Here is a 13,751-nt window from a genome sequence, read left to right as displayed (position 1 = left end):
TATAAGCATTCATTAATGGTCATGACAGTGTCATTATGATTGTCTGAGTCTTATGGCGCTACTGTTAAATAAAGTGTTACCAAATACCATAGCTAGCAGTAAATGAAACTACTAGAACAGTAACTGAAGAAACGATTAGCAGAGAACGTGAAGTTTGAATGTTATATACATCTGAAGCACTGTAATGCATGCTCGGAGGCATGTTGGACAACAACAGCGTTGATAGTAAGTGGCAGCAGAGGTTGACAGTGTCCCCCGAGGGAGCAGTGATGGCCAAATGAAGCTTCTTGAAGCAATGGTGGTTTATTTGGTCTTATGACAGTCGTATGATGCCGCTGTCATATAAAGTTATCGGTTAATATCTTTTTTGGTGTAAATATCCCATAATACAATGAAGACGGCTACGGCTTAGTCCAGTGCGGCTTATCTATGAACAAATGCCGTTTTTGTGTCAAATTTGGTGGGTGGTTGGTGGCTTATAGACAGGTGTACCTTATAGTGCGAAAATTACAGTAACTTGTGGAGTTACGTGTGAGCGATATGCTGTGAGAATTGTAAATACGTTAGCATTCGTAGCATTTAAGCTAGCAGACTTTTGTTAGGCAAATTAGGCTAATATAATCCACTAAATTTACATTCTGTATTGATCAGACTAGATGGACGTTTGAAAACTAATTGTTTTGTGGTATGTGTTTTATTGTTATGCATGTCATTTCGAACAGAAGTGTACATATGTGTGTCACAGCTTTACAAATTGTCAAAAGTGAAGGAAGTAAAAAGCTTCAAAAAGCACAATTTCCTTGTTTGCTGCCTATTACGTTGAACAGCTTTGTTTTCTGAGGACAAAACATGCCATATTAATGAAGTAAAAAAGTAAGATACAATGAGGTACATTAAGGCAGTGTTTTTCATCCTTTTCTGAGTCACGGCACGTATTTTCATCGGACAAAAAATCTCGTGGCACACCACAAACCAAAAACGTTCCAAAGTTCCTTTCTGTACAGTATATTTAATTCTAAAATAATTTCTCAAGTCAATATTTATACTTATTGTGAAACTTGAGCCTGTTTAGATGAACACAAAGCTGATTTCCTAGCAGGAATCATCGTCAACAGCTCTCTCTGTTATTATTATTTTTTATTGCAGGTAGGCTTGAAAAGCTCAGAATTATCAGACGGGGACTTTAGCAATGGCTGAGCATCTCGCTGACAATAGCTTTGCAGGCAGGGAGTATTAAGGTCTCTGCCACAGTGTGGGACTTTTTTTATTTATTTATTTATTTTTCAACACAGGGTTACTGGCTTTGAGGGCTTTCTCATTTACCTGTGTAGTTTTCTAAAAAAAAGATGCCCGTTTCTCTGTGTTTTCACGAAGGCGAACAAAATAGTGTGAAGTGACGGATGTTACGTTTGGAGATGCCGTTTAGGATAGCTGCCCGTGTTGCATTCAAGAACTGCTCGGATTTCTAGCAGTCAGCCATTTTGCTGTCCTCAAGAATGTGTTGGAATAAAACACGGGGAAGATTGACGGTCGTCACATATGGATAAAATGGATAAGACACTTTTGTGTTTATCGATTCATGACGAGTCTAATCAAATGATGTACAGTAGACGTGCTGTGGTCCACATTGTCGCGGACAGCAAGGTTGCTGATGGCTAGAAATCCGAGCAGTTATTGAACGCGACACGAGCAATACTCATCTGGACACGACTGCAACTTTCTATCTAATCCTTCCTTCCTACTGCAACTCGGCCCGTCGAATTTAAAAAAAAAAAAAATGGTGCCGCGGCACACTGGTTGAAAAACACTGCAATAAGGTACTGCAAAAAAAAAAAAACGTAAGGTCGAAATCGCGTAAGTAGAGTACGTCCTAAGCCGGGGACTACCTGTATTCCATAAAATTGGCTATATATCAGCTTATATCGTCTGATCTTGTAAATAGTCCATCTATGCCCGTCGTCGACATTCTTAAGAAAAATCAGCACCCAAACGGTGAACATAACAGTATTATTTTGGGCAATCTTGAGAGAGAGAGAAATAAAAAGTCCATGTATCGACCCGATATATTAGCCGGCCAACATATCGGTTCACCTTTATACTAGTGCTATCAAAATGATCGCATTAACGGGCGGTAATTAATTTGTTAAATTAATCACGTTAAAATATTTGACGCAATTAACCCAAATGCCCCGCTCAAACAGATTAAAATGACAGCACAGTGCAATGCCAACATGTTACTTGTGTTTTTTTGAGTTTTGTCGCCCTCTGCTGGCGCTTGGATGCGACTGATTTTATGGGCTTAAGCACCCATGAGCATTGTGTAATTATTGACATCAACAGTGGCGGGCTACTAGTTTATTTTTCGATTGAAAATTTACAAATTTTATTAAAACGAAAACATTGAGGGGTTTTAATATAAAATTTGTATGTCTTGTACTAACATTTATCATTTAAGAACTACAAGTCTTTTTTTTTATCCATGGATCGCTTTAACAGAATGTTAGTAATGTTAATGCCATCTTGTTGATTTATTGTTATAATAAACACAGTACTTATTTACCGAATGTTGAATATATATATCCATCTTGTCTTATCTTTCCATTCCAACAATAATTTACAGAAAGATATGGCATATTTTATAGATGGTTTGAATTGCGTTTAATTACGATTAATTAATTTCTAAGCTGTAATTAACTCGATTAAAAATTTTAATGGTTTGACAGCCCTACTTTATACAAAAGATCGGCAAGAAAACAGGTAACATAAGTTCTTGTACTATATATGCTATATATTGGCCAATGGCCGATTTTGAAAAGTCCATATTGACACTCATGGCTGAATTTGATTTTTCGCTGTTCGTGATTTAACAATCGCCAAGCCTTAAAACGGCATTATTGTTAATCATTAGTAAAATTTTGCAACACAGTTATTCCTTAATAAAAACTATACCATAATGAACTTTCTGATCTGTTCTGGTGTCAGGGGGGCCGATCCACGTCAGCTTTCCGTCGGGTCTCACGCTAGCCGAAGTGCAGCGCAAGAACCCGGCGGTGGAGCGCGGCGGGCGTTACCGACCTCCTAACTGCGAGGCCCGCCACAGCACGGCCGTGGTCATCCCGCACCGCCTCCGGGAGCACCACCTCAAGTACCTGCTCTACTATCTGCACCCTTTCTTGCAGCGGCAACAGCTCGACTACGCAATCTACGTCATCCACCAGGTATCTCGTTTGGCCGCGTCCAGCCTGTTTCGCTAGCGCTAGCTTAAATTTTTATATTTCGTGCAGGCGGGAAACTACACTTTCAACAGGGCCAAGCTGATGAACGTCGGCTTCCGTGAGGCCATGCGGGAGAAGGACTGGGACTGCCTGTTTTTTCACGACGTGGACCTCATTCCCGAAGACGACCGCAACTTGTACATGTGCGACGCTAACCCTAAGCACGCCGCCATCGCCATGGACAAGTTTGGCTACAAGTGAGTTGACTGTGTCCTTGTTCTAATGCTGTTTTTTTGTTTTTTAATTTAAAGCCCCAATAGTCATTTAATATGACAGCATTTAACACGAAGTACCTCACGCTATATTATTAATATGATGTATAATACATGTTTTGGACAGTTATTTTGTGTTTGGGGGTACTTAAAGGGTTAATTCCGATTTACACAGAAATTCTGGTTACATGGCCAGCCCAGAGCTGTATAAAGAGTCGCGACACTCTTTGATGTCGCCACAGGTGGTCACGTGGTTCCTGTGGGGTGTGGGTAGTTTCAAGTACAAACAGCGCTGTAGTGGGTTTCAATGGAACCAACAGCGGTTATTGCGACATTTATGGGAAAATTGATAAAATCGGTTATCTAAGTACTAGTTTGATTATGTCATTGCATTATAACATATTTAAATGCTAGCTTGACATTTGGAGGGTTTCGGCGACAACTGAAAACTATGTAAACTTGTGGAGTGAAAGGGTCATGTTTGTGTTAGCATTGGCACGAGAAATCAACTTTTATATTGAAATCAAGATGATTTAGGTTTTTCTTTTTTCACAACAAGAATACAGTTTTTCCAGAGAATATCTTGATTTCCTTGATTCACCTACCTGTGGTAATATATTAAAGATAACACCATGTATAATATATTTTGTTCCCAAGTTCTAAATGGCACATCCTAGTTTGTTTCGTCACATTGACATATAAAAACTTGTTTCCCAAAATGTTAGAGGTCACATCCTTTAAATTCTATTTTCCACTTTTCTTTAACGTCGTACTTTCTAATGCTGATATATATATTTATGGGTGTGTGTATGTACAGTGGGGCAAATAAGTATTTAGTCAACCACCAATTGTGCAAGTTCTCCTATTTGAAAACGTTAGAGCGGCCTGTAATTGTCAACATGGGTAAACCTCAACCATGAGAGACAGAATGTGGAAAACAGAAAATCACATTGTTTGATTTTTAAAGAATTTATTTCCAAATTACAGTAGAAAATAAGTATTTGTTCACTTACAAACAAGCAATATTTCTGGCTGTCAAAGAGGTCTAACTTCTTCTAACGAGGCTCCACTCGTTACCTGTATTAATGGCCCCTGTTTTAACTCATTATCGGTATAAAAGACACCTGTCCACAACCCTCAGTCAGTCACACTCACAACTCCACTATGGGCAAGACCAAAGAGGTGTCGAAGGACACCAGAGACAAAATTGTAGACCTGCACCAGGCTGGGAAGACTGAATCTGCAATAGGTAAAACGCTTGGTGTAAAGAAATCAACTGTGGGAGTAATTATTAGAAAATGGAAGACATACAAGACCACTGATAATCTCCCTCGATCTGGGGCTCCATGTAAGATCTCACCCCGTGGCGTCAAAATGATAACAAGAACGGTGAGCAAAAATCCCAGACCCACACGGGAGGGACCTAGTGAATGACCTACAGAGAGCTGGGACCACAGTAACAAAGGCTACTATCAGTAACACAATGCGCCACCAGGGACTCAAATCCTGCACTGCCAGACGTGTCCCCCTGCTGAAGAAAGTACACGTCCAGGCCCGTCTGCGGTTCGCTAGAGAGCATTTAGATGATCCAGATGATGACTGGGAGAATGTGTTATGGTCAGCTGAAACCAAAATAGAACTTTTTGGTCAAAACACAGGTTCTCATGTTTGGAGGAGGAAGAATACTAAATTGCATCCTAAGAACACCATACCCACTGTGAAGCATGGGGGTGGAAACATCATGCTTTGGGGCTGTTTTTCTGCAAAGGGACCAGGTTGACTGATCTGTGTAAAGAAAAGAACGAATGTGGCTATGTATCGAGAGATTTTGAGTGAAAATCTCCTTCCGTCAGCAAGGGCATTGAAGATGAGACGTGGCTGGGTCTTTCAGCATGACAATGCTCCCAAACACACAGCCAGGGCAACAAAGGAGTGGCTTCGAAAGAAGCATTTCAAGGTCCTGGAGTGGCCTAGCCAGTCTCCAGGTCTCAACCCCATAGAAAATCTGTGGAGGGAGTTGAAAGTCTGTGTTGCCCAACGACATCCCCAAAACATCACTGCTCTGGAGGACATCTGCATGAAGGAATGGGCCAAAATACCAGCAACAGTGTGTGAAAAGCTTGTGAAGAGTTACAGAAAACGTTTGGCCTCAGTTATTGCCATAACAAAACAAAGTAAGTACAGTATTGAGATGAACTTTTGGTATTGAACAAATACTTATTTTCCACCATGATTTGCAAATAAATTCTTTAAAAATCAATGTGAAAATCAACAATGTTTTTAATTTAAATTTTTTTTTTTTTTTTTTTTTTTTTTTCCCCATATTCGGTCTCTCACGGTTGACAATTACAGGCCTCTTTAATATTTTCAAGTAGGAGAACTTGCACAATTAGTGGTTGACTAAATACTTATTTGCCCCACTTTATGCAGCAAGCCCATTTAGCTTTTCAGGTACAAACAGAAATTGAATGTCGATCGCTACTTCAGGAAATGCAGCACACTCAAACAGTACATCAAACGCACATTACTAGCCACTCCATATCACTTTGTTGTGCTTGGCAGAGATGGTTATCTAGTATTTGTTATGGCTCCATCACCGCCAACCTGATTGTCAAATATCTGCGTCTCTTTCGACAAGCTGGTTGAGCCCGTTTTACGCAAGACATTACAACTCCAGCAAAGCAAAAGCGGACGGAAACAAAAAAAATTAGGGAAAAAAAAAATGGACAAGGGCACTGCGTGTATTATTTTTGTCCACTTGAGGTCATTGTTGTCATATTTTATTGCATTCATTGGTTGATTTGGGGCATATTCACACCAGGAATGCACATAGTCCGCTTTCTTCGTTCCATACCAAATCATATTTGGCCCGGTGTTCGGCCATTCCTTACTACGCGGCGAAACGTCCTACACAATGCTCAGGGCGCTTGCGCATGCATTCACACGCATGCGCACATCGGTTAGAGGCGGCGATTACTCACTATTTTTGTTTTTATTTAGTTATTTAGAACCTTTTCACAGCCTCAAATATACTTTTTGCATGTATTACCCTCTCATACTTTTAACCATTGTGTTTTTTGTGTTAGCTTTGAAGCAGTTGACCACATTAGTCACGTAGCGTGTTTAAACCGTCCTTATTTGATATAACTACATTTAAGTATTTTCTGCAGGCATTTTTTTAGTACCTTATTCCTGTTTGCATCTAAACAAAACAAGTTTAGAGCGCACCGTAGTACTTTAGGTGTCAAATTCGACTAATGTAGCACGTTTCGCCGATGTAGGATATTTTGGCAGAACACCGGCCTTTCTTTAATGCAGTTCCATTTTACAAACCTACGCATGTGTAAAAATCGCTCAATCATTGGGCAAAACGGCCTGGGCGCGGTAACACGCTAAAATAAGGAAGTAAACGATCACAGAGCTCCTGAGTACTGCAAAAGTGCTCATAAAGAAAGCCATTTCTCAAAGATATCCATAAAAAGTCTTGTTTAAAGTTTGCCACAAGCCACCTGGGAGACACACCAAACATGTGGAATAAGGTGCTCTGGTCAGATGAAACCAAAATTGAACTTTTTGGCCACAATGCAAAACGATATGTTTGGCGTAAAAGCAACACAGCTCATCACCCTGAACACACCATCCCCACTGTCAAACATGGTGGTGGCAGTGTCATGGTTTGGGCCTGCTTTTTTTCAGCAGGGACAGGGAAGATGGTTAAAATTGACGGGAAGATGGATGCAGCCAAATACAGGAACATTCTGGAAGAAAACCTGTTGGTATCTGCACAAGACCTGAGACTGAGACGGAGATTTATCTTCCAACAGGACAATGATCCAAAACATGAAGCCAAATCTACAATGGAATGGTTCAAAAATAAACGTATCCAGGTGTTAGAATGGCCAAGTCAAAGTCCAGACCTGAATCCAATGGAGAATCTGTGGAAAGAGCTGAAGACTGCTGTTCACAAACACTCTCCATCCAACCTCACTGAGCTGGAGCTGTTTTGCAAGGAAGAATGGGCAAGAATGTCAGTCTCTCGATGTGCAAAACTGATAGAAACATACCCCAAGCGACTTGCAGCTGTAATTGGAGCAAAAGGTGGCGCTACAAAGTATTAACGCAAGGGGGCCGAATAATATTGCACGCCCCACTTTTCAGTTTTTTATTTGTTAAAAAAGTTTAAATTATCCAATAAATTTTGTTCCACTTCACGATTGTGTCCCACTTGTTGTTGATTCTTGACAAAAAATTAAAATTTTATATCTTTATGTTTGAAGCCTGAAATGTGGCGAAACGTTGCAAGGTTCAAGGGGGCCGAATACTTTTTCAAGGCACTGTAGACTGTTGAAAATTCAAAAGGGACCATTTTTATCATCAACTTAGCTCTGAATATAACTTGACAGACAGCCATTGGCATGAATCCGGTCCGCCTTCGTCTAAGCCATGTTTGGAACTACCCGAGGCTCCACTTCCCGGAAAACCTGGAAGTAAAATCGTATGATGGATCCCTAAGGGAGTGTCGCGACTCTTTATACGGCTCTGGGCCAGCCGAGGAACAGAACTGGTCACCCTTGGGACTACCTGTACTGATACTTTGCAATACTGCCTTCTGGTGGTGGAGTTGTAGCAAGCATGACACCCTAACACAGGGGTGTCCAAACTTTTTGCAAAGGGGGCCAGATTTGGTGTGGTAAAAATGTGGGGGGCCGACCTTGGCTGACGTCCTTTACGTAGAACAATATATTTAAGCAAATTTCAGCAAGCCGTTCAGTGTGTCACATTTGCTTAATTATTTTTTTCTCTTTCTACTCTCGGGCTCTTGCGAAATACTGCTGCCCTGACATTAAACTAGCTTCAAGTTGCTTTAATTTCTGGCTGCGTATCTTCCCTGTAATATTGTCGTACATGTCAGCGTGTCTTGTTTGGTTAAATCGCCTCACATTGAAATATTTAAAAACAGTGACATCTCTTTGCAAATGAGGCAGACACAGTTGTTGCGTATTTTAGTGAAGAAATAGTCTGATTTCCACCTATCCGTGAAGTGTTGGCTGTCACAGTCAACTTTTTTTGTTGTTGATTGTCACCATTTTTTAAAATGGAAGTAATGGGTCACACGCAGTAATGTTGCTTAGCCCTTAAATACCTCCAACATGAAGCAATTATCAGAGAATCCCTAAATTAGAAAAATAAGGTCCTAATGAAACCTTTTTTTCAAATTTGTAAAAGAAAGTCAAAATGAATATGTGTAATAAGTAGAGCTGGGAATCTTTGGACACCTAACAATTTGATTACGATTACGATTCAGAGGCTCCGATTCGATTATAAAACGATTATTGATGCACCCCCCCCCCCTTTTTTTGTTGTTGTTGTTGTTTGTTTTGTTTTGTACATTAGTTCCAAAATTGTTCAAAAATACTCTCAGGCTAAACCACACTATTTCAGTATCAAGCTAACATATAGCAGTAAACAAATATACAAAAATAACATTAAATAAAAAAAACTCCAGTCCCCATTCTGTATCAGCAGCTTTAAACTACATTCAATCAATTTAATGTTGTGAATCAACTGTTAAATTTGTTAAAATTGCTCCCGTTATTCCATAATTTCCCTTTTGTCTACTTTCGACATGTGAAAGGTTTAAAACTATTTTAAAGATAGATTCAAGTCAATATTTTACCCATTTAGGAGTATTTTAGACAAAAAGTTAATTAGGTTTGCTTGGAAGGTTCGCTACAACAGCCTTGCGGGGAAGTGTACTGCTTTAAGATGGCGGCCGTTTATAACGTCCGCATCTAGCTTTTTGTAGATGTGCTGCTAACACTACCAAATCTATATTGCATCTAGTCCTATATAAATGATATCCACCGTAACATTATATGGATGTACTTTGTCGCAGCTTTTCGGCAGCAGTCAGGTATGTTGTTGTGTTTTTTATCTCGTTGCACGAGTTGCGCTAGAGCCGTGAGTTGAGCATTGGCATTACCCGAGGGGCCGGGTAATGGGAAGCATGATGTTTAGCTACTCTTGCTCCGTTCCGTCCCGAAGACCGCGCGGCGCGCTGAGTGTTGTGTACTTCGCATATTTCAATAATCGGAATTTGGATGTTTGTGAATCGTTCTCAAATCTTCCACGGCTGAATGGCGAATAATCTACGAATCGTAAATTTTGCACACCTCTAGTAATAAGCGCTCTATATCTATAACCCATGCTAAATCATGTGTTTTTTTCTCATGGAACCTACAGATGCATGTGTTGACTTGCATCCATCATTTTTTTTCCAAAAAGAAATGTCAAAATTCTAAATAAGTCTCAAAATCATGAAATTTTAGTTGTATCAAATGTGATACATTTGGCAGTAAAGGGTTAAAGTGCTGCTGCCTTTTAGTGGGTAAATGAGGGGCAGCATTTTGTGTGTAAGCTACTTCATATGCTGGTTGCAGTACTGCTGACCAATTCATTAAGTCTATGTTCGGGCCAGACGTTATTGATTTTATGACAGAGGCTGGGGGCCGGATGAAATTTGACCACGGGCCGCATTTGGCCCCCGGGCCGGACTTCGGGCATATCTGCCCTAACACTTTCCTCTCATCCCTTCCCCGTCCAGGCTTCCGTATCAGATGTACTTCGGGGGAGTGTCTGCTCTCACGCCTCTCCACTACCTGAAAATGAATGGCTTTCCCAACAACTACTGGGGCTGGGGCGGCGAGGACGACGACATTGGCATCAGGTGAGGCCGCTCGGCGACAGCGAGTGCCTTGCTTGTCGAGTTTTTGTGCTCATACTCGTCTTTTCAGAGTGTCGTTAGCGGGAATGTCCATCACGCGACCGTCGTTGAAAGTGGGCCGCTACAAGATGATTAAACACAAGCTGGACAAAGGCAACGACGTCAACCCAAAGAGGTATGAAAACAATGCTGCAAAATGAGGAATTTAGATGCAAGGCTTTAGTTGTAACTAGGGCTGAAGCTATCGAATATTTTAGTAATCCAGTAATCGACTGAAAATTCTATCGATTAATCAAGTAATCGGATAAAACATATATTTGGGTGAAGAGCAATTATAAATATACATGAGAAAACAAGACATTTCATCTAATCTTGAACCATTTTCAGTCAATGTCTTTATTTTCGATGTATATTGTTGAAAACAGTCAACAATCGCATCTCAGATGTAGCTAGAATTAAGACTAATTCACTGCTTTGACTCAAGACCTTTAAATCTTATTAAAAAAATATATAAATGCCGTTACGCTTGATAACACATCACTTAAAAGTTAGGATTTTTTTCCCACGTGTTTCAGTTGAATTTCTATTTGTGTCAAGTCATTTTTAAGTTCTAGTTAAGTTTTAAGTTAGTCTAAACTGTAAGTCCAGTGGCCTATACTGGCTTAGCAGGGTAACTTCGAGAGTAACTTTATCACGTGCGACGTAAGTTCGCGGCTATGCGAGACTACGAAAGGTGGATATGTTGGAACCGAGAAGTGTTGCCATGGCAACACACGCCACACGCCAAACCTGGTCGTGTCAGAGTTAGATCTTGCTTAACATCAGGATTCCAATTAACCACGCTCTATTTAAACAGCACTCCTCCGTGGACGTGTCCTCCTGACAATGACAGCGTACTTGGACGACCCATACGACATTGGCGCGCGGATTGTGAGGGGCTCTCTCCGGAGGGCACGGGTATTTCGGGACCGCCAGAATCCGCTGGCGTACCCGGAAGATGTTCTCCATGAAAGATATAGATTTTCAGCTGAGGGAATTCTTTACCTGTGCCAACTGATCTAGGCAGACGTCACTAATGTAACCCGCCGAGGCAGGCCCTCACAACCGCGCAGATTGTGTGTGCCTGTCCGTGCGCTCTTTCGCCAGGGACAATATATGTATTCCATCGGTGATGCTGAATATCTGCGTAAGAACACTGTATGCCGTGCGATTCGGAGTGGGGTATGGAAACGCTTCAAATTGATGCATTTATAATCATCATAGAAATATGTAGACTATTTAAACATTGAGAAAACTTGCGTTTTTTTCTGCCAACTCGAAGAGATTAAATTAAATGTCAAATCCACTGATAGGACAGACGCACAAATATAAAAGATATAAATGTTTATTGAATATGCATCTTACAGTCTTGTTTAACTGTGAAAAATCGTTACAAAAGACGGGCTTTTATTTACGCAACAACGCATGGCATCCCCGCATTTCCTTCTTCTCCTGAGTCCTCACAAATATAACAAATTTTTTTTTTTGGGGGGGGGGGGGGTTGTCGGGCCTGCAAATCAAGTTTATTGATCGAACTCTGGTCGGGTCGGGCTGGATTTTTTAGGCCCAAACTAAAAAAAAGAACATACGTATTCGTACAGTCAAGGGGACTAAACATACAATCATCCTGTTTCGTGTGGTGATGCGTGACAATTATTTCTTACTGTTAATGTACCAAATCGTATTTTATTGTCCTGACAGCAGGCTTTATTTCTTTTCATGGACATAAGTAAACTGGCATATTGACGCATTCACAAATCACACGATCTGTAAATTCGCTGTCAACAGACCCGTTGCGCTCTACTCGCCGAAGCGGTGTTGGATTTCGCGGTGAGGGTGGATTTTAATTCCTCATAATTCCGCATGATCATCGCGCATTCCTCCTCCGTGAAGTAAGGTGCCCGTGCCATCGTCACAAGTAGTGTTTGACTCTGGTCACCGCCCCCTTTTATGTGAACGCGCAGTAACTCTGACTGGGTTGACACAGGTTCGACTAATCAACCTCATAATCAGCGTCGTAGCACCGATTGACCACAAACTAGACAACCAGGTTTTGTCAACTCCGGTTACCCGATGGTAAACTGGATTACTTCTGGGGAGGTTGAACTCTGTTCGTAGTATAGGCCACTTATAGGATTTTGAGTTTTTGCAGTGTTCAAAATAAATGTATGATACAGGCTGTATTGGAGCACATTAGGGACCAGTGCTACTTGGTGTTTTATCCAGCAATGACTACTGAGCTAAAATTGATAGTTAGCATTATTGAGTTTTTATTTTACACCCTCATCACTCCACAACGCTATCTTATGTTAAAGCCTGTATGTAAGACACGTTAGCCACGCATCGAAAGTGGTCATAATTAATAGAAACCTAGCCCTCCGCAGGGCTAACGTTACGTGAGCTAGTGACAGTAACGTTAATCTTATTTATTAGCGCTTAGCTATTAGCGCTGTACTGCTTGAAGATGGCGGCTGTTTACTAACGCTGCCCAGACGCGGCCGAGTCTGTCATTTTGCATCTGGTTCAACATCCATCTCATCAGACGCTACCCGTTACCAACGTAGCATCGTGCGGGCTAGTATTTAGTCGTGCGGGCTAGTATTTAGCAACGTCAGCATCGTTTGTAGCGGCTGTCGGCTGCAGTTTTTTTGTTTGTTTTTGTTTTGCTTCTTCCTCTACGCACGTGACATCAGCGCGTTGTCCCGCATTAAAAGTAGTCCGAGCAAAACGTGATGCTTAGAGCTGTCAAAATAAACAATTACTCGAGGTGAATAAAATTACTCGGATCAGTTTTTAAACTCGAGTTACTCGTTTCAGCTCTAGTTGTAACTGTTAATTAGTGAGCGGACTAGAGGCGTGCGAAATTTCCGATTCTTAGATTATTCGCGATTCGGCCGTGGAAGATTCGAGAACGATTCACAAATATCCAATATCCGATTATTGAATTATACCAGGTAAAGCGGAAGTAAAACACAGTCAGCGCGGTCTTTGGGCTGCATCGAAGACGGACAGCCTCACCATGTCGTGCCACGGCGAAATTATTGTTTTCATGTAATTTTCTCCCCAAAGAACCATAACGAAGATATATTTGAAATATTTCATTAGCCAGGCTAATGTCGTAGCTCTCAGCTATGGTACATGACATGTACTTAAAATGCGTAGCGGATTACAGCTACGTTACCCTACGTGATAATAGGACTTTTTTTTTCTCGTAGCAATAGTACAACTTACATCTCGTAGTGACCCGGGGGTCGGCAACACAAAATGTTGAAAGAGCCATAGTGACCAAACAAACAAACTGATACAGTATGTCTGGAGCCGCAAAAAATTAATATCCTTGAGTAAGCCTTATAATAAAAGCAGCACCGGCTGTATGCATTGATATTAGCTACTGTATATTAGCCTACTATCAAAATGACTAAGCTGGCTACAAATACATAATTAGCCTTCATGATGGCCCTTACTCGGAAAAATGTCAAGGCAACTGAGTGTTTGCTTGGC

General features: G+C 41.0%; 1 protein-coding gene across 1 annotated transcript in view; it reads left to right on the top strand.

Moving 5' to 3' along the window:
• Positions 1–13,751, top strand: part of LOC130914542 (beta-1,4-galactosyltransferase 3-like) — a 65,930-nt gene that overhangs the window by 47,553 nt on the left and 4,626 nt on the right. Inside the window, exons 3-6 of the mRNA XM_057833814.1 lie at positions 2,983–3,218; positions 3,285–3,472; positions 10,092–10,214; positions 10,282–10,386. Coding sequence (XP_057689797.1) covers positions 2,983–3,218; positions 3,285–3,472; positions 10,092–10,214; positions 10,282–10,386 — 652 coding nt within the window. The remainder of the gene's footprint in view (positions 1–2,982; positions 3,219–3,284; positions 3,473–10,091; positions 10,215–10,281; positions 10,387–13,751) is intronic.

The sequence above is a fragment of the Corythoichthys intestinalis genome, chromosome 4, assembly GCF_030265065.1.
Source record: "Corythoichthys intestinalis isolate RoL2023-P3 chromosome 4, ASM3026506v1, whole genome shotgun sequence".
Classification (NCBI taxonomy): Eukaryota; Metazoa; Chordata; class Actinopteri; order Syngnathiformes; family Syngnathidae; genus Corythoichthys; species Corythoichthys intestinalis.
This window is presented reverse-complemented; position numbering and strand designations above follow the sequence as displayed.